Consider the following 22,414-nt stretch of genomic DNA (forward strand, 5'->3'; position numbering starts at 1 on the left):
GAAGTAAAGAAAGGAATTAACTGACCCTAATAATCAGGATGACTTAGTACCACTGACATTCAATGTGGCAATGCAGTCAAGTGAAAATATGCTTATAGTTAGATGATTCTTGGGCATATTTTGATACGTCTTGCCTGGTTTTGAATGAATAAATGAAAAGTCACAGTTTGAGAAATCTATGGTGACTGAGGATGAAATACTAGTTTACAGTAATGGGAATCTAAAATTATAGAAGAGAGGTAGTATATAATAGTCAGAGGCTCAGGACAGCAGCAACATAGGGATCTGTAGATCACCATATTCCTCATCCTACTTTCCTTTCACAGTGAATAAAATAAAGTTGCATGATTCCTAAGGAAGCTGCTTCCAGAGTTTATTCCAGAGTGTTTAGGTCCAATGGTTTTTTGTCTGTAGTTGATGCCATAGTACATCACTGGCATAGCATCCTGCCAGGCCAGAATCAGCTCCCACTTCTCTAGTAAGAATGTTACAGATTACAGGTCTCATATGAGTGTTTCTTAAGAATTTCTGTCCTCTGATCGGAGTCACCTTTCTCAAAGTCATGTGCCCTCCACATGAAAAACCACATGCAATGACCAGTCAATAGGTATTTACAAAGGTCCAGACCTTTCTTGCATTCACAAAAATTCTGAAAGGAAGTCAGACATCTTGGTTCCAGAGATTGAAGGATTGGAGGATTGGAGGATGCTTTCATTATAATTAATGGAGTTCAACTTCTCTCTCCACTAGTTCCATTTCCTTCTTGCCTACTTGGCTGTTTAACTTGAGAGCACACCCTGAATAAACTTCTGTACACAAATGCTTACTCCAGTGTTTAATTAAAAGAAATCCAGCTTGGAACTACCTAATTATCAAAAACAAATACAAGTGACACAAAAAGAAAAATTCTTTGCAAATGACATCTCAAATAAAAGACTGATTTGTTTGACATGAAAAGGACTCTCAAAAGTAATAAATAAAATTTAAATGGACAAAAGATTCCATAAACTGAACCTTAAAAAGAAATTCAAATTTTCTTGAACATACAAAGAAGACTAACATGTTTCTTTTTGTAAAGTGACAATCACATTTACCAGTAAAAAGCGAAAACAAATCTTCTAGTGGTATAAAATAATCACTTTAGAAAATGAAATTTGCCCAATTCTCTAGAAGAACCTGAAACTGCAAGGGAGAGAGCAATTAATTCTGTTGTCTGGAGCAAGGGAGGCCTTAAAAGGTATTAACCATATGGCTAATCTACATGCATAGTGGGAATACAGTGAATTATTCTTGAGTCTACTCTCATTTAAGGGCTCACTTGTGTGAAAGACCTGTGGGATTCTAGAACCTCTAGATATAGCTAGCTCCCTGAGTTGTCATCCCTAGAAGCCTCTGTTCAATTAAAAAGTGTCAGGGGAGAAGGCAAGAATCAGACTATTATAATCTATACTTGTGCCTTATAACTTGTATTGGTTTCATCCTGACTTCATCTCAGTTGAACTTGAATGTGCATCTCAAATGGTAGTCATCATGGTAAGTATTGAAAACCTTAATGTTTCAACTGTGAATCTCATCAATCCAGGGCATTTGGATAAATGTCTTAATCCTAATAACCTATTACAATTTCTCGGTTTAGATGTGTTTCTACCTATACGTGGCTGGATAAAAACATTTTATTTTATTAGAAAGCGTGCCCTTTTTAGAGAATCTAAAGAAAAACAGAGACATAAGCACATGATCTTCCATTATTCTGTCTTAACTCAAAAGGGCATACACTACTACATTCTCTAGTTCATAAAATATGTTAAGGGAACCAAAAGTCACCACATATTTGAAGTAACACATACAGAATTTTGGTCAATAATGAAGATAGATTAAAATTCAGTATATATACAGACATTGTTAAATATAAAATTGTTCATCATGTTCTTTATATTATATATAGTGTTGTATATATTATATATAGTGTTTATTGTGGAAAGGTTAGTATTATTGACACCATCTCATGTCTTTTCATTTTTTTAAGATTTTATTTATTTATTTGAGAGGTAGAGTTACAGACAATGAGAGGGAAAGACAGAGAGAAAGGTCTTCCTTCCGTTGGTTCACTCCCCAGATGGCCACAACAGCCAGAGCTGTGCCGATCCAAAGCCAGGAGCCAGGTGCTTCTTCCCAGTCTCCCATGCGGGTGCAGGGGCCCAAACACGTGGGCCATCCTCTATTGCTTCCCCAGGCAATAACAGAGAGCTGGGTTGGAAGAGGGGCACCAGGACTAAATCAGGTGCCCACGTGGTATGCTGGCACCTCAGGCAGAGGATTAACCTACTGTACCATGGCTCCGCCCCATCCATCTCATGTCTTGAGTATATTTTGCACCAAATAAACTTATCTTTTTATTCCATTTTTTCTATGAACTCTTTTAAAAGGACCTCATGTCCTCAGTTTTCCACTGAACACTTCTCTCACTTCATTCAGATTAGCATCAGAAGCAAGTCTTGAGACTTAGAGGACATTAAGTCTGAAAAATAGCTCTCTATTGATAGTTTAACCACTTTATACAACTGAATTAGTGTTTACAGCAGACATGCTGTAAAAAAATATGCTCCATTGAAAAATGTATAGGAACATATATGCCAGATAGATAACAGGCTTTAGTGAAAACACATAATTGTGCATTGGAGTTAAAGCCTTGGGTCCACTTGACTTCTAGTTTGGGGACATACTGATGGTTGGTAGTTTAATACCTGTGTAGGACTCAGCATGATAGTTCTCTGTGTGTCTAAACTGTTCCAGATTGGGCATAAAGATGTTAAACTGCAAGGGATGTGGAAATAGTTATCATTACAGCTGAAGTCAATGCCCAAAACAAGGCCGGTCTTGGAATAGGTAGGAAAAAATGGTCAAAGCTGTACTCATTTCTCATTTGAAAAAAAATCTTTTAACTGTTATTTAAAAACCTAGTAATATGGCAAACTTCAGGAAAAGAGCAACAGTCAATTACCATGTCTAATTGTGGGTCATATGAAAAATACAGCATCAGAAAAACAGAGAAATTTCCCCTGAAGATGAGATTACAAACAAAATTCAAACACAGATATGAAGACAGACACTATGAAAGAAACTCTGTTTTCAATTATAATGAATAAGGAATTGAGGAGCTGTTAATCAAAGTGTACAACATTTCTGTTGGGAAAAATAATATTTAGAGATCCATTGAACAACATGGTACCTATAGTTACTGATAATGTGCTATATATTTCAGTTACTGAAAGAGTAAATTCCAAATGTTCTCACAAAAATCAGTATATGAGGTGTCAGAGATGTAACCACAGAACATGTACATATATCAGAACATCACAGTGTATCTCAAAAATATGTAGTTGTAACTTATCAATTAAAAGTAACAATATCCATTCATGAAAAAAGAAATAGGAAATGAAACTAAAATGAATTTTAAAGTAGATATGAAAGATCCTCAAAATTGAAAGGAAATGTAGCAAGAATAAAATAAATGAAACACTGTGGAGAGATTGGTAGATATGAATGAAATGAAAGGTCATTTAAGATAACCTTCACTCAAAAACAAAATAGTTGAAAGAAAAATAATAAATAGGATATATTTAAGACAATACACATGTGAAAACAGAACTTAATAAATAAGGAAATAATAGTAAGAGATGCACCAGAAATGGAACACAAGTGAATGAAGAATTTGAAAATACGAAGCAATCTAGCTAGAAAATTAGACTGAGGAATTTCTATATTTTTCACCAAGATAGACTGCTTAATACACATTATTAAAAGGTGTTGACGATATCCAAAGTAAAAGAAATGTATGACTTTCTCATTAGAAATGCTTACCAAGTTCTAAGCAAAATAAATTAATTATAAACTCCTACCTGTGCACTAGATATTGCAGTACAGAACATCGATAATAAAGAGAATATCTAAAAGCTTTCATGTTAGCAAGAACTCAATATATATTGAGTCCATTGAGAAGTTTTTATTGAAGGATTTCTTTTCAGAAGTGTGTACATTATGGTAACAACAGGAAATGCAGAAGAATTCAATGATCTATGGAAAAGAGGGGACCTGAACAGGAAAAAAGCAGCATAAGATGATTACAGGGCTCTACAATAAAATTTATAATGTTCTTCTACATGGCCAGTAACCACTATGAAAAATAGAAAAAAAATCTAGAATAAATGAAATTCAGCAAAAACATCATAAAGATTATGAAAAGCATATTTTATAAGCAACAGAAAATCTATGGAAAAATGACAACATATTTTGAGAAAGGAAAAAGAAAATTTGAGAAAAGAAAAGTAAAACACATAGTTACATTAAAAGACATAAATATATTTTTCTGGAATTTATGTAAATTAACTGAGATTTTAAATACATTATTATCAATATTTACATAAAAATCAAAGTGTCATATTTTTAAGTTGATAATAAGTACCCTCACAATTATCTTTGCCAAACGAATTTCTTTGTATAGGACTTGTATGTTACCTGTATTTATTTTAAGATTAGATTTTTAAATCAGTTTGCTTTCATTTTCTGTTTTTTCTTTTAATTACATATTGATGTTTACTTCTTGACCTATTTCTCTTTCTTTAGGTTTGTATCTGAGAATCATGTCCCTTTTACTTGGTTTCACAAGGCCACAATGATTTCAAAAGCAAAGAGTCAGCTTTTAAGCCAACCTACTTGCACCATCACAAGAAGACTGTTCTGAGCCTTTCATCTTGATTACCTCACATATTGAGATGTCCATACTCAACATCTCTGAGATTGAAATCTCTACTTTCTATTTAGTTGGGTTCCCAGGGTTGGAATCTGCCAATATTTGGATTTCTATCCCCATTTGTCTTGTGTACATCATTGCTATCCTGGGAAACTGTACCATCCTATTTTTCATAAAAACAGAGCCTTCTTTGCATGAGCCCATGTACTATTTCCTCTCCATGTTGGCTCTCTCTGACCTAGGACTTTCCTTCTCTTCTCTCCCTACCATGCTGAGAATTTTCTTGTTCAATGCTCCAGGAATTTCTCTTGATGCCTGCTTTGCGCAAGAGTTTTTCATCCATGGATTCTCAGCTATGGAGTCTTCTGTGCTTCTCATTATGTCTTTTGATCGCTTCATTGCCATCTGCAACCCTCTGAGATATACCACCATTCTTACCAGTGCCAGAGTCACTCAAATTGGACTTGCCTTTTCTCTCAAAAATTTTTTGTTGATTCTTCCTTTTCCTATCACTTTAAAACATCTAAGATACTGTAAGAAGAACCTCCTGTCCCATGCCTACTGCCTCCATCAGGATGTCATGAAGCTGGCCTGCTCTGACAACAAGGTCAATGTCATCTATGGCTTATTTGTGGCTCTCTCAGGCATCTTAGACATAACATTTATTTTCATGTCCTATGTGATGATACTGAAAGCAGTGTTAAGCATAGCATCCCAAAAGGAAAGGTTCAAGGTCCTCAACACCTGTGTTTCCCACGTCTGTGCTGTGCTCATCTTCTACGTGCCTATTATCTCCCTTTCTGTCATCTACCGGTTATCCAAACACAGTTCTCCAATCAGCAGAATCCTTATGGCTGATGTTTTCCTCCTGGTGCCTCCACTGATGAACCCCATTGTGTACTGTGTGAAGAGTCAGCAGATAAGAAGCCTGATTGTAGGGAAACTGCGCCAGAAGTAAAGCTCACTGGGATGCTTCACCTCATGGAAACCCAACCAGTAACTGACAGGACAATAACCAGATTGATTCAACCAGGAACCATACTAAAGGAAGGAAAATGGGTCGAGAAGTAGACACCAATATATAATTAAAAGAAAAAACTTCTTGATTTGTAAAAGGAAAAGCTTGCATTTTTGAGAAAGTTAAATCTAGTGTGAGACACAAACATTCAAAAGCACAATTTTTTCAACTTTTATTTAATGAATATAAATTTCCAAAGTACGATTTATGGATTACAATGGCTTCCCCCCCCATACCGTCCCTCCCACCCACAACCCTCCCCTTTCCCACTCCCTCTCCCCTTCCATTCACATCAAGATTCATTTTCGATTATCTTAATATACAGAAGATCAGCTTAGTATACATTAAGTAAGGATTTCAACAGTTTGCTCCCACACAGAAACATAAAGTGAAAAATAATAGATGATTTTTTTAAATGATGATGAAATCAGATCAGACCTATTGTCATGTTTAATCCCAGTGAGAGTCAAGTTGGGAGTTAATAATTTCTTTTTTTTTTTTTTTACAGAGGATCAGTTTAGTATGCATTAAGTAAAGATTTCAATAGTTTGCACCCCCATAGAAACACAAAGTGAAATATATTGTTTGAGTACTTGTTATAGCATTAAATCTCAATGCACAGCACATTAAGGACAGAGATCCTACATGAGGAGTAAGTGCACAGTGACTCCTGTTGTTGACTTTACCAATTGATACTCCTGTCTATGGCATCAGTAATCTCCCTATGCTCCAGTCATGAGTTTCCAAGGCTATGGAAGCCCTCTGAGTTCTCCGACTCTTATCTTGTTTAGACAAGGTCATAGTCAAAGTGGAGGTTCTCTCCTCCCTTCAGAGAAAGGTACCTCCTTCTTTGATGACCTGTTCTTTCCACTGGGATCTCACTCGCAGAGATCTTTTGCCAGAGTGTCTTGGCTTTCCATGCCTGAAATACTCTCATGGGCTTTTCAGCCAGATCCAAATGACTTTAGGGCTGATTCTGAGGCCAGAGTGCTATTTAGGACATCTGCCATTCTATGAGTCTGCTGAGTATCTCACTTCCCATGTTGGATCACTCTCCCCTTTATTTATTCTATCGGTTAGTGTTAGCAGGTACTAGACTTGTTTATGTGCTCCCTTTGACTCTTAGTCCTTTCATTATGATAAATTGTGAACTGAAATTGATCGCTTGGAATAGTGAGATGGCATTGGTACATGCCACCTTGATGGGATTGAATTGGAATCCCCTGGTATGTTTCTAACTCTACCATTTGCGGCAAGTCAGCTTGAGCATGTCCCAAATTGTACATCTCTTCCGTCTCTTATTCCTACTCTTATGTTTAACAGGGATCACCTTTCAGTTAATTTTCAACACTTAAGAATAACTGTGTATTAATTACAGAATTAAACCAGTCATATTAAGTAGAACAGACAAAAAAAAATACTAAGAGGGATAATGTATTAAGTTGTTCATTAACAGTCAGGGCTATGCTGATCAAGTCACCGTTTCCCACAGTGTCCATTTCACTTCAACAGGTTTCCTTTTTGGTGTTCAGTCAGTTGTCACCGATCAGGGAGAACATATGGTATTTGTCCCTTTGGGACTGGCTTATTTCACTCAGCATGATGTGTTCCAGATTCCTCCATTTTGTTGCAAATGACTGGATTTCGTTGTTTCTTACTGCGGTATAGTATTCTAAAGAGTACATATCCCATAATTTCTTTATCCAGTCTACCGTTGATGGGCATTTAGGTTGGTTCCAGGTCTTAGCTATTGTGAATTGAGCTGCAATAAACATTAGGGTGCAGACCGCTTTTTTGTTTGCCAATTTAAATTCCTTTGGGTAAATTCCAAGGAGTGGGATGGCTGGGTCGAACGGTAGGGTTATCTTCAGGTTTCTGAGGAATCTCCAGACTGACTTCCATAGTGGCTTGACCAGTTTGCATTCCCACCAACAGTGGGTTAGTGTCCCTTTTTCCCCACATCCTCGCCAGCATCTGTTGTTGGTAGATTTCTGCATGTGAGCCATTCTAACCGGGGTGAGGTGAAACCTCATTGTGGTTTTGATTTGCATTTCCCTGATTGCTAATGACCTTGAACATTTTTTCATGTGCCTGTTGGCCATTTGGATTTCCTCTTTTGAAAAATGTCTATTGAGGTCCTTGGCCCATCTCTTAAGTGGGTTGTTGGTTTTGTTTTTGTGGAGTTTCTTGATCTCTTTGTAGATTCTGGTTATTAACCCTTTATCTGTTGCATCTATCTAAATTAAACAAGATTGTTTTAAGGGATGTTTTGTTAATAATATTCTTAGGACCTGGAAGGATGGCTCCAGTGTTCAGGATTAAAGTCTAGCCTACAAATATGTCTCAGGGGTTTGTCCTGAAACATTTCTTTGGATATGCAGACTTAACTCATGCATCTCTGCTTAGCCTCTCCTGGTAGAGGAGCAATATGTAAGCCAATTATTCAACAAGGGAATCATAATGTTTACAAAGGATTTAGCTCATCTTTCTGTTGCCTGCTCCAAAACAGTCCCTTGTGCATGATCTGAATGATTGTAATGATCTGGTATCAACTATCTCTGTGGACTTACTGCATCTATAAATGTTCATTCTTATGCTCAGAACACATCCAGACTGGCTGCAATCTCCTAGAGTCTCAGTGAGCCTGCAGCAGATGATTAGAATAGGAAGAGATTTACCCCTTAAACATCAGGAGAACGTTTCAGTGACAAATTTAATGATACCTTGAATTTATTTACCAGCATTTTCTATCTTTTCTCAGACGTGCTCACCAAAATATCAACTCTCTGGTAGAAGCCCAGAAACCTTGTTTAGTTGGCCTTTACTTCTCTTTTTGGAATTCAGCCACATAGAACTTTGCACAGAGCAGAAGGAATCTGAAAGAAGTACCACCAAGCAGAATGTCCTTCTCAGTGACTGCATAAGTACAGCTCAAGGCTCCCAATACTTGTGTTTCACACACCTGCACAGTGGTCATCTTCTATCCGCCTATCGTAAACCTGGGTATTGTCCACTGCTTTTCCTGGCATGTCTCTCCCCTCATTAATGTTCTAATGGCAAATGTTCTCTTATATGTACCTCCACAGATGAATCCAATTGTTGTGATAACACTAAGCAGATCAGAGTGAGAGTCGTAGCAAAATTATGTAAGAAGCAGATATAGCAGTGATTTGTGATAAGAAACAGTGACAGATGTCTTTAGTAAGAGATTTAAAGCAAACATGAGGAAATCCAATATTTGACACAAAGAGCCATCAATATACATGTTTTGTTATTGGTATCAGGTTTATTCATTCACTCTAGATACTAAGAATAGATATTGAACTGGAAACTGGAAGCATGTTATCTGAGGTATCTATTTCAGTTAAGAAAACCAAAAACAGATGTCTTATAATGTCATCTTTGACAAAGGCAACAAATTTTAACCAAGACAGAAAAAAGATCATGTATATAGCACTAACCGAAGTGGATCCTTATCCCCACCATCAATTTATCTTTCAAAAATCTTTTCACTCTTGATCTGAGTTACATGTTAATTCTATGTCCTCCTTATTCCCTCCTTTCTAAGCATTCTGTCACCAGCATTTCTTTAGGAAATAATGCAATCCCTCTCCCTAAGCTTCTGAATGTCTACTTGACTTCCAATTGACTCCCTTTACAAGAATCATTTTTTCCAAAAGGTAAATTATGTGGTGAAGTCCTTGTCTTAAAAATAAACCTTACCTAATTATCTACACAAGTAAATCAATAAAGTACATACTCTAGCTATTAGATATATAGATATAAGTAAGTAAATCATAAATAATTATTATCTGATGATACTGGAGAAAGAAATGTGGACAGGACAGATTCTGCTTCTCCAGTATCATCTGATAATGATTAAACTCCAGCCACAGTGATCTTCTGAAAATCTCTTGAATTTACAAATTTCCTTGTTTCCTGTGGATTTCACATAAAGCTATTTTTATTAAAATATTTTAGCTTCAATTACATCTAACTCATTTTTGTTCATTTTTTAAAATTTCAGCTCAATTTCACTATAGCTTACTTTAATTCGTGTTATTAGTAACTTCTTTACTTTTTTTAAAGGAATATAAAACTATTTATTGACCACTGTTCACCAGTATTTACAATAAAGTAAACAATAACATTCTGATTACTACAAAGTTATTTTTCCTGGCATCTGCTGAACCAGTAACCCAAATACCGCGAAGATTGAGCCTACATGTAAGGAATGAGACAGGACAAAGACAAAACATGCAGCTTAATAATTTAGATTACAACCACTTGTTTACCCACTTATGCCAGCAGGTCCTAAACTGCCAATGTCTCTAACAATCTGATCAGGTTTTCAGCAGCCAAATCTTAGTCATTCCATGAATCACGGCCTTTTAGTTGATACAGCACAAGATTTTGGCGTTTGTAAAGTAATGGCTCGCTAGAACAAATATTCAAATGTCCATTTACCTTGCTTAGTTTATTACAGCACACCAGGATGTCTATTTTCTGATCTCGGGAGGGATGACTACTAGTACCAATAAAGTTTTTATAAGCCATTGCATTTATGACTATAGATTTAGATACAGGTTCTGATATGGCTTCTTTTAAATTATCTAATTTAACTTGTCCAAATGACTTACAAACTAATTTAAAAGGTTATGGCTTCATGAAAAATCTTCAGTTTAACTTGAAGGGACTTATTTCTTAGGTTGCTCAGAATGATGGAACCTCAGAAACATGGGTCTTCCCATGGTTTTTCTTTTGGTAAAATTTAAAAACAAAAAAAGAAAACCATTTATGAAAGTATACATATACAACAACCCAGAATGGTCCTTTAGTATCAGTTAAAATCAAGTTCTGATTGAAGAACTGACTATGACAACTTTCCCCAATATTCAGAAAAGCAAATGTTCTTTTCTGATAAAGGAAGCAACTTCAGAAAGCTTTTATCTGTTAGAAGTAACCAGTGCTACCGATGCAAAAAAAAATAAAAATTAAAAAATTCACAACTCCCCCAATACTACTTTCAAAACCAATGTATCAAACTTGATTTTCATTAGAATGTAGTTATTTCTTCACACTAGTAAATCAAAAACCAAGACCCAGATTTTATATATATATATATATACACACACACACACACACACACACACACACACAATGCAAACAATTACTGAGCTTCATCTTCTGGACAAGAATGCCAAGTTAATCTCTCTTCATAAAAAGCAATCACAATCTGAGGACATTTCTTATTTGCCTCTTTTGCCAGCACCAAGTCAGCCTCATCTGAATCTTTCCATTTCATGAGAAACATCAATTCTCCACTGCTGTCTGTGGCACCAATTATTCTTTCAGGATCGCGACCTCTGGCAAAGCCTCTTGGTTTGTCAGCAGCATCTCTCGTCTTTGATTTGCTATCATCAGATTCACTGTCAGATAAAGATTTTCTTTTCTTTACCAGCTTTTTGAGAATTAAGAAATCTTCAATTAACTCTGGACAATCTAAATTTTCTTCAGGTTCCCAAGTATTGTCAGCATCTGTAAATCCCTTCCACTTCAGGAAATACTCCACCTTCCCATTCACTACACGTCAGTCCAATACTTTCTCCACCACAAATTCTTCAGGCTCTGCCTCTTCGACCTTTTTACTCTTTCCACTCTGTTTCTTTCCCATTTTTTGCAATGTAGTTTTATTGGAGGCCATTTTTTATTACAGACTTGAAGAGCTATTATTCACCGCTCCGAGCTGCTCCGGGTGGCGGAGCTGCAGCGTCTCTGGCCCTGTGCACGTCAAACTCCAACTTTTTTACTTTTAATTATAGTTATTATCTTAAATTACAAATATCATGTGGGTATATTTACTTTCTGTCTGCTTCCTGATAAAATTGTTCTCAGTGAATGGAGATACTCATTTATTGCCTTTATATATACATACCTAATATCTAGTATATTTCTGGCACAGAGTAGATCTCAGTAAACAACTGCTAATGTGTGAATGTGTAGGTGAAAACTATTAAAATCTTTACTTAGTATATACTAAGTTGATCTTCTTCATATAAAGATAATTAAAAATGAATCTTAAGAATGGGATGGGAGAGGGAGTAGATGAGATGGTTTGCAGTTGGAAGGGTGGTTATGGAGGGAAAAACTGCTATAATCCAAAAGTTGTACTTTTGAAATTTATTTATTAAATAAAAGTTTTTTAAAAAAAGATAACAATGGCATATTTGGAATAAAGGTATTGTTTGTTTTGAGCTCAGTAGTATCCCCCTGACACAGCATGCAATTTTCTTAAGTTGTATATTCCAAGTGTAGACATATCACAGATGCTCAAAGTTTTTGAAAATAGGAGAATCAGATTTGATATTAAAGAGAATTTATTGTTTGGGGTTTTTTGGATAAGAAATTGTCAACTTTCCTTCTTTAGAAGGCACACGTAAGGGGCCAGCACTGTGGTGTAGTAGGCTAAGCCTCCGCCTCAGGCACCGGCATCCCATATGGGTACTGGCTCATGTGGCTCATGTTCTGGCTACTCCTCTTCTGATCCAGCTCTCTGCTGACAAACTAGGAAAGCAGTGGAAGATGACCCAAGTGGTTGGGCCCCTGTACCCCCTTGGGAGACCTGGAAGAAGTTCCTGGCTCCTGGCTTTGGCCTGGCCCAGCTCTGGCTATTGCTCTCTCCTTGTCTCTGTATTTCTGCCTTTTAAATAAATAAATAAATATTTTAAAAGCATAAGAACTTGGGTTTCTAAAACAAATAGCTACAGCTACATATGAAAATATTTAAGTAGTTATCACTTTTTTGTTGATGTATCAATTATATAGGCTTTAATGAAAGTTCCCTTTTCATGAACACACCAAAGAAATCTTTTTTTTTTAAGATTTATTTATTTATTTGAAAGGCAGAGTTACAGAGAGGCAGAGGCAGAGAGAGAGAGAAGTCTTCCATCCATTGATTCACTCCCCAAATGGCAGCAATGGCTAAAGAAATCTTGCATAAACACTTTGCAATATTCAAGAACCTGATGTTGTTTTTCTTTGGCACTGCCCTCACTTGGAATGTCAATTTTAGCAGATTTTTATATTGGTAATTTGATATATTTAATATATTTAATGGTGAAAAAATATGAACTCCATTTTGGTAATTTTTTATTGAACTGACATTATTCAAGAGCATCTTGTGGATGTCAGGGTCTCCAAATATTGATCTCAATTGTTTTTATAAGTCTATGGAAATTATTAATTATTTTAAAACAAATTTATCTTAAAAATATTTCACACCTGAAATGTCAAAAAAAACCACCCTGAATATTATAATATTTGCTGCATCTTTGTGTGTTTATAACATGTTTTCTTTCAAAATGGAAATGTGTGCTTCCCGGTGTTTACCATTACATCTGTCATCTTTTTGTTAAATGGATTCAATACCATAATGACTTGAATAAAAAGCTTTCAGAATTATTTTTTGTTTGTTTGAGGAGCACAGGACAAGGAATCCAAAACAAAACAAAGAAGCATGGAAAATTTATATCTCTATTATTTGATAGAACAGGTAGATTTTAGCCTGAAAAATTGAGGAAATTATTACTGTCTTCAAATTTGGCAAAATAAATAATTATGATGCTGCAACTGAATTACAGTTGCTGTGCTAAGTACTGGAAATGAGGCAGTCAACAGTGCAATGATCTCCTATCCTTATTTTCTACTATTAGGCAAAGATATCTATTAATCAGACAACATTATGGGAAATAATACAGAAGTTACTTTGTGTAAATGGAATTAGATTATGTATTTGCAGGAGAAAACAATACTGGAGTTTTTAGAAACCTATATCAAGGGGCCTGCATGGTGGCATGATAGCCTTAGCCTCCACCTGCTGCGTTAGCTTTCCATATGGGTGCTGGTTTGTGCCCCAGCTACTCATCTTCCTTTCCAGCTCTCTGCTAATGGCCTGGGAAAGCTGTAGAAAATGGCCCAAGTACTTGGAACCCTGAACCCACATGGAAGACCCAAAAGAAGCTCCTGTCTTCGGATCAGCCCAGCTCCCAACCTTGTGGCTATTTGGGGAGTGAACCAGCAAATGGAAGACCTTCTGTCTCTCCCTCTCACTGTAACTCTACCTCTCAAATAAATAAATAAAATCTTTTTAAAACACACATGTTAATTAAATTCAAGGAAGAAAAACAATCTGAGTATTCAATCATAGAAAGGAAAATTTTAGGTAATATTTAGCATATTAATATCGGGGGCCAGCGCCTTGGCTCACTTGGTTAATCCTCCACCTGCGGCGCCGGCATCTCATATCGGCTCTGGGTTCTAGTCCTGGTTGCTCTTCTTCCAGTCCAGCTCTCTGCTGTTGCCCTGGAAGGCAGTGGAGGATGGCCCAGTTGCTTGGGTCCCTGCACCCGCATGGGAGACCAGGAGGAAGCACCTGGCTCCTGGTTTTGGATCGGCGCAGCGCACTGGCCGTGGCGGCCATTTTGGGGGTTGAACCAATGGAAGGAAGACCTTTCTCTCTGTCTCTCTCTCTCTCACTGTCTAATTCTATCTGTCAAATAAAAAAATATTAATATTGGAGGTAAGTTAGAATGTATTAGCCAAAGACTACCTATTCAGTATGACTCAGAGTGCCTTCTATAAATAGGCAGGAAGACTACCTGTTTTTCCATTTGGATGTATAAGTGATATCTAAACAAGCTTTCAATGCCAATGCCAAAGCAAGAAACAGTAGAACGGTCTTGAGTGTTACAGTCAGAAAGAGCTCAGAGATCTAAGGGCTTCTGATACTCAGTACCGTAAGAATCCTTAAAGTCCCTGGGTTCTTGAGAAAGCACTCTAGCTCTGATCCCTAGATAGTGCATCTAAAAATCTGAGTCAAGGCCGGAGCCACGGCTCACTAAGCTAATCCTCCGCCTGCGGCGCCAGCACCCCAGGTTCTAGTCCCATTTGGGGCACCAGATTCCGTCCCGGATGCCCCTCTTCCAGTCCAGCTCTCTGCTGTGGCCTGGGAGTGCAGTGGAGGATGGCCCAAGTCCTTGGGCCCTGCACACAGATGGGAGACCAAGAGGAAGTACCTGGCTCCTGGCTTTGGATCAGCGCGCTGGCCGTGGCTGCCATTTGGGGGGTGAACCAACGGAAAAAGGAAGACCTTTCTCTCCGTCTCTCTCTCACTCACTGTCTAACTCTGCCTGTCAAAAAAAAAAAAAATCTGAGTCATGAGGGAAGACTGGAAGTTTCTGTTTCCAGTATTTTAGAATTTATGCCAGTAAATAATTTTATTAGAGTACACATATCATTGCCTGTGTAAAAAAAAAAAAAAAAGTTCCCCTACTTTCTTCACTTTTTAAGAAAACAAAAGCTGTAGCATTTCTTCAGTTCGTGATGATGCTGTGGTTGATCAGTTTAACTCCAGAAAACCCTGTAGATGGTCACTAATTTTAAAATCTGTACAACAACAGCATAATTGCACACAGATTTAAACTATATGGACCATTAAGTTGAAAGTCATACAAGACAATTACATTATTATAATACCAAGGCTATTTTTAAAAAAAAATGCAATGATCATATCTCCATTAATTAGTGGTCTTTGTGAAAACAAAACAAAAAATAATTTAAATTCCATTTTACATATAATCATTTATGGAAATTGCTTTCTTCTTAATTTTTATCTATTTATTTTAATTTTATTTCAAAGGGAGAGAAAGAGAGAGAGAAAGAGAGAGAGAGAGAGAGAGAGAGAGAAACTTCATCCAGATATCCTTTGTGTGTAGCAAGGCCCCAAATACTTGAGCCATCATCTACTGCCTCTCAGGTGTCCTTTAGCAAGTGGCTAAATGGGAAGTGGAATAGCTGGGACTCAAACCACATACTCATTGTTGTGGAGTGGGTAAAACCAGTGTTTATGACAGTAGCATCCCATCTTGGAGTGCGAGTTCCAAGTCCTCTCTGCTCCTCTTTATATCTGGTTCCTTTCTAATGTGACTGGGATAGCAAAGATGGCCAAAGTACTTGGGCACCTGCCACTCTCATGGGAGATTGGATGAACTTCCAGGCTCCTGGCTTAGCCCTGGCTGTTGCAGCCACTTGAGGAGTAAGCCAGTTACCTCTATCTTGGTAACTCTGAATTTCAAATGAATAATTAAATCTTTATGAAGAAATAATAAAAACTAAGTAAAAATTTTTTGAAATTAAATATAATTAAACTTAACTTCTAGTTTTGTTTATACTTATATTTTTTCTAACATCTCAAAATGCATTCTTTTCATTAATAATTAAAACTTTCAAAGTTAATAATTAGGCACTTCTTAAAATCAACAGGGTTAGAAAAATCAATACAATCGCATATGCAGGGGCAGGCATTGCAGTGCTTTTTGGCATGCCCTTTTCCCATACTGGAGCACTGGTTTGAATGCTGGATCTCCACTTCTGATCCAACATCCTTCTAATAAGCCTGAGGATCAGTAAATCATGGCCCAGGTACTTGGTTTCTTGTCACCGATATAGAAGGCCCAGACTGCCATTTGCCTTGGCCTACTCGTGGATGTTGTGGGTATTTAGGGAATGAAGCAGCAGATAGAAGATATCTGTGTGTGTATGTGTGTGTGTCTTCCTTTCTCTAACTTTCTTTAAAAAAATAATAAATAAATCTTTAAAGATTATGTATGTACACATTATATACAATATTTATTAAATGAAAACAATAAATAAAATTATATATGATTACATATAATATTTATTAATTGGAAAATGTAACATCTTTTATGATGAGTAAAACAGTTTTGATCATTTTTGGGGCAAAGTCTACTCTAAAGTAAAGCAATCTATATACTTTTTTACAAGTTGCTGTTGTAAGCTTTATATTAGGAAATAATTTTAACTTTCTAAAAACAGTAAAGCTAAACTTTTGGCAATCTGATTTTTCAATACCTTAATTAGATGTAACTAACTTTTTCAGCAAAACACAAAACAAGAGTTTGGGTTCTCTGGAAAGCAGGTACTGAGCCAGAGTTATCAATTAAAAGGTTCACATATATGAAGAAGAGAGGTTAGAGTCGGGATTGAGTAGGCAGTGTCATTACCCATAATTCAGAGATGATGAAGACTCTGCTTGCTGATATGGGAGTTCCCAAGTCAAAATTGATTGACACAGGTTTCTATGATTCACAAAGAACCAAGCATTTACACCACCACTTTGTTCATTCATTATCTATCAGAGAAGAGTGTGACCTTTGCTGGAAAAATAAAGTAAATCCTGAAGCTGACCACACTGCAACTGGGAGACAAATTGTTTTCTGCAAGCGGGATATGAGCAGTGAATCTTCATTCTCATTGCACCAGACTGTGCTGATGGACCCGCTAGTGCTTCCAAATCCTCTGCCTTTAGAATATAATTAAAGATTATCAGAAAAAGATAAAATGTGTACCCAAATACCAAAATTCTTATTTTTTAAATTAGAAATTAGCCTTGTCACAAAATTTTCCTAATTTTCCAGTCAACATTAATATATACAAAAATAAAAACAAAAACAAAATATCCTGGAAAGAAGATATTTCTGGATGTAATCATGAGTTATATTTGCACCACAATACTCTGAGTACATTTCTAAGAAACTTCTTAATTTTGCAAGGAAATTGTTTTGTTGCTAAATATTCAACTGCATTATGGCTACATTTGAAAGAATGTAAATTTATTATTAAATTTCTTAACTGAATTCAAAACTGCATTCATACAAGTTTACTTGTTTTACAGAGTATAATTTGGACTAAATAAATGCTTAAAATTTTTCCTTTGAATAATGAGTTGGAATAATATAATTAAAGAACTTATATAATTAACTGCTTTCTATCTGAATTGCCTGAAGAGTGATTTAAGTTAGCATTTGTCTATGGAGGTAATACTACCACTTCCCTTTTCATAATGATTGGGAAACTTGCAACTAAAAAGAAATACAATTAATCTGAATAAATAGTTATGCAATTTATGTGAAAAATCCTGAATTTAAAGCAGAACAGGTAAGTCTACCTTCAAAGCCATATATGATAGCCAGGTGCAGATACAGTGTTCTTAAAAAAAAATTTCCAAATTTTTGAAGTAAATGCTATTGTTTTATTCTGGATGTCATGTGATTAATTATATCAATTTGGCTACCACATTGATGAGATATGTTGGAAAACATTTTGCATGAGTTTTAAGGTCAATACCAAATTTCCTAAGAACTATAAATAATTCAAATTTAAAGTATGAACATTGATTCATTACGATGTACATGGCCAATGGATTTATTTTAAATTAAGCTTTTCAGACAATTAAGTAAATCATTCCACTACTTAAATAATAAGCTTCATAGACTCATTGGTCTTTATTTCCTGTACATATTTTTGGGTTCACTTAATCAGATCATTTTCTACTGTTCATCAACAATTGGAAGCTCATAGGTTTCATTCACTTCAAAGTGGATTTAGCACAAGGAGTAATAAAAATGAATGGCTAAAAAGGTGTTTGGTGGTTGGGTTTTGTGACACAACCAGTTAAGCAGATGCTTGAGATGCACATATCTCATATCAGAGGGTCAGATTCAAGTCCTAGCTATTCCATACTTCTGATTCATCTTCATGCTAATGTGCCTGGGAGGCAATGGATGACGCTAAAGTACTTGGATTCCTGCCACCTATATGGGGCATTCGGATGGAGTTTCATGATCCTGGCTTTGGCCTCATCTAGCCCTGAATATTGTGAGCATTTGGGGAGTAAAATAGTGGATGGAAGAGATCTCTCTCGATCTCTCTCTCTCTCTCTCTCTCTCATGTTTGTGTGTGTATGTATATGTGTGTCTTTCTTCCTCTCTGTCACTCTGCCTTTAAAATAAATATTTATATATATATAATATATGATAACAAGTGGAAAATTTATTTTATACTACTGGCCTATATATATAAAATTTATATTATATATAAATGATATATTATATATATATATTTTTCCCTTTTCCCATCACCAATCCTGAAAGGAGTAAGCTGTATCTACAGGCTTGTTTATCAGTACATTTCATTTTTATCAGGGAAAACCCTGCTTGATATCTTTATAGCTTTGTTAATTCTGCATTGGAAATGATCAAGAAAGGGGATATAGGATACCAGCTGTCATCTTCAAATTTAGAAATGTGTTACAGTAGGAAATGTGATTCCTGTACATGTTTCTCATGTTCTATTAAATGAAGCTACAGCAGAAACTTGAATTACAGAGTGAAGATCTAGCAACCTATCTTGGCTTATTTAATGAAATTACCTATCACACTTTGAAGGAAATGGAAGAACCTGGGACAGGTTCAAAAAGATTGAAAAATCAAGACAACAAGTATATATCAGGCTTGAAGAATTAGGCTCATGATCCTGTTCACTCTATTAATTATTTTAATGATGGTGTTTACTGAGAACCCATTAAGCATCAGCTATTCATTTCCAGTGGTTATTTTAATCATTTAAATGTACCCTGGGAGAACTCTTGATATAGATGTTGGTAGTTAAAATAGGTTAGAGAACTATTTGAAGGTATAAAATTGGCATTTGGAATGTATGCTTCTGAATTATGACTTAAACCACGTGTATCTTAGGGAGATAACACAAAGAATGGCCAATAGTAATGAAGAAAACTGTAGTTTAAGACCAGCGGTCAAAGAGGAACTTCCTTCTCCCTAACCTCAAACCAAATCACATTCATCAGTCACCTCCCAAAACAGAGAATGCTTGATGGTACCAGAAACTGTACTAAAGAAAAATAAGTGAGGAAGGGAGGGAGGAAAAGAAAGACGGAGAGAAAGATGCTTACTACATGTCACAAAGAAAAATCTCAGAGGGAAACTTTCCCTGGGTCACATCATTAGAAAGTATCACAGATAAGGTTAGAATCAGCTTTATTTTTTAATCTAAATTTCAAACAAATCTCTGTGTGTGTATGTGTGTGTGTGTGTGTGTGTATTACTCTCCAGGACAATCTGTTTTCTTTTCCAGTTTCACCACATGAAATCCATAACTAGAAACACATTCACATCTCAAAGATCTCCCCTGTCCACAGAGAAGGTGAACACCCACCTCACCCCACCCCAACCCTTTACACTTGAGTCTTGCTTTTTTTTCCTGAATTATTTGTTTGTTTCTTGATTCTCAGATATTGGGGTTGCTTAACCTCTCAGGGCCTCTATTCTCAATGAAGTGCTGTGTGAACTCTTTAGGGAATTCTCAGCCTTGGCATAAGCCCCTGAGGAGAACCTCCTGGGCACTTTAAAAAGACACTTATTTTAAATAGAGAATATTCTTGTAGCTGAACTACCATCTGACCCAAGTTCTGGATGGAAGCAATCCCTGCAAGCCCTTTTCTCCCCAGCTGCCTAGGTACGTACTACAGTCACACAGATAACTGTGTCAGCATCTCAGGAATAACTGTGCTTATAGAACAAAGCCATACACTGAGCTCAGTCCTAGTCACATGCTAAACCTCTGCATCACATTAGTCGAGGCAGTTTTGAGAGGCAGATCCACTTACATACAAGATCTGCCATTTTAGTCTTAGTTTTATCACTGTGTGATCTTCTGGAAGTCATCATAATCATTGTTTATTTCCTACTATTTATTATCTCTTTACTAGCATTTGGGGTACTAGTTCCTTGTGTTTAAAATTAGAATTATAATCTTTATGTTTTCTTTAACTTACTATTGAATTTTTATAACTAGGTATTAAAGTGGATTTGACATCTATTTGTGATCATCCATACAAAAGTCAGAGGCTGATAATAGCCAATCTTTGTGTGCAGTTGCAATAGGAATTTCAGTCAGAAAGTCAGATCATCAAGAGATCATTATTCAGTCCTCCTCCTCCTCCTTCTCCTGCTCCTCCTCCTCCTTCTTCTTATCTCTCCCACTCTCCCTCTCTCCCTCTCTCCCTCTCCCTCTACCTTTCTTTTTTTGACCATAGGATGACATCACTTTATTCCAATAAATTAGAGCTGAAGAAGTTATTTAGACTGTATCATATAGTCTAATGAAAGAATCAGCTGACGGTTCTCTGATTCATTGATCTCCAGGTGAGTACCATTAAGAACATGTATAATACTGCATGAAAAATTGTTGCATTTAACCTCTCCTATACCACCTCTCTTTCTCAGCATTCTATGAAGTTCTAGGTCTATGCCAGGATCTCAAGATTTTCTGTCTCTTGCGTGATAGTGAATATTTGTCTCTTCATACCTTGTACATTTACCGCTTTTTTTAAAAAAATATTTATTTATTTATTTGAGAGGTAGTTTACACAGAAAGGGAGAGAGGCAGAAAAGTCTTTCATCTACTAGTTCACTCCCCAAATGGCTACAATGGCTGGAACTGGGCTACAATGGCTGGAGCTGGGCCTATCCAAAGCCAGGATCCAGGAGATTCTTCTAGGTCTCCCATGTGGGTGCAGAGGCCCAATCCTTTGGGCCATCTTCTACTGCTTTCCAGGGCCATCAGCAGAGAACTGGATCAGAAGAGGAGTAGCTGGGACATGAACCAGCACCTATATGGGATGTCAGTGCTGCAGGCAAAGTCAGCCTACTATGCCACAGAGCCAGCCTCATATACACTTGCCTCTTAACAACCCAAAATGTGAATATATTTGAGAGAGGAAATAATAGCTGGGATGGAACACTATACAGTTTCTCACTTGGCAGGCAGAATAACTTCCCTTTCTGGCCTTCAAAAAGTTCATGGAAAATGTGTATTATGAAGAAAGTACATAGATTCCCCAAAAAAAAGTTGCATTAAATTACACATCTTTTAATTCCATGTCCCCATGAAATTTTTGAAATATTCTTGTAGGTGATCTCTGAATGTTCATTTCTCAAGCTAGAATGTCTCAATGTGAGATAGAGGAAATGATACTCCCTGTGAGTTTGCTGCTGAAAGACTATGCAGATACTCAGACTTTTGTTTGCATAGTCCCTTACTCATAGGAAATCCCAGGCAAATTATTGTGAAGATAATCTTGTGATCACTCCCTTAACACTTCTCTCAATCTCAGATGGAGCTAGTATGATTGCTGGACCACCCACATGCCCTCCTACCCCTCCCACACCCATTATTCCTTCTCAGCCCACCCCTCGCCAAGCTTCCACTTCCCCCTTTCACTTTTTCTCCTTTCCAACTGTCCCTCTTCACATTCTTTCCTTGTTTCTCCTTGAGAATCAGAAAAAGCATAGTGGTTTTATTACTTCATTATTTTATTAGTGTGCCATAATAACTTCCTTTGGTTTGAAGTGTGAGAAGCAAAAACAGGATAGGGACTTTGTTATTTCTTCAACCTCATGTTTTCAACGTCCCTGTACCTTACTTGGAAAAAGAAAGCTTTTTGAAAGTGTACACTCAACTTCCCATCTTTCTCCCTTAAACAAATTCCCAATATTCTCATCCATCAGTAGATTCTTCTCATAGAGGGAAATTACACAGAGTAAAGACTTTGTACTCATTCTGCCCTCACCTACTGATAACTTAAATCCTTATAATTCTTCTCCAGGCTATTCAAATATACTTTGAAAAACTCATGTTGAGTTCACCATCACAAGCACAATTTTTCTTTAAAAACCCTTATCCTACTCCATCTAATTTTTGGAATTAAC

At 36.5% G+C, this 22,414-nt stretch overlaps 1 protein-coding gene and 1 pseudogene across 2 annotated transcripts; one reads left to right on the forward strand and one right to left on the reverse strand.

The window, feature by feature from the left end:
- The first annotated feature begins 4,772 nt into the window (after window positions 1–4,772).
- On the forward strand, window positions 4,773–8,931 carry OR51A4 (olfactory receptor family 51 subfamily A member 4). Of its 2 annotated transcripts, XM_051823239.1 has the most exons (2): window positions 4,773–5,676; window positions 8,894–8,931. In XM_051823239.1, the coding sequence occupies exons 1-2, from the start codon at window positions 4,773–4,775 to the stop codon at window positions 8,929–8,931; spliced, it is 942 nt and encodes a 313-aa protein (XP_051679199.1). The 2 variants fall into 2 exon arrangements, with proteins under 2 accessions (XP_051679199.1, XP_008263200.2); XM_008264978.4 differs by lacking the exon at window positions 8,894–8,931 and having other exon boundaries at window positions 4,773–5,708.
- A 2,004-nt stretch (window positions 8,932–10,935) lies between these two features.
- On the reverse strand, window positions 10,936–11,472 carry LOC100349123 (chromobox protein homolog 3 pseudogene; annotated as a pseudogene).
- Window positions 11,473–22,414: the final 10,942 nt, after the last annotated feature.

This window comes from Oryctolagus cuniculus, chromosome 1 (assembly GCF_051225735.1).
Source record: "Oryctolagus cuniculus isolate XC-2025 breed Fujian yellow rabbit chromosome 1, ASM5122573v1, whole genome shotgun sequence".
Taxonomy (NCBI): domain Eukaryota; kingdom Metazoa; phylum Chordata; class Mammalia; order Lagomorpha; family Leporidae; genus Oryctolagus; species Oryctolagus cuniculus.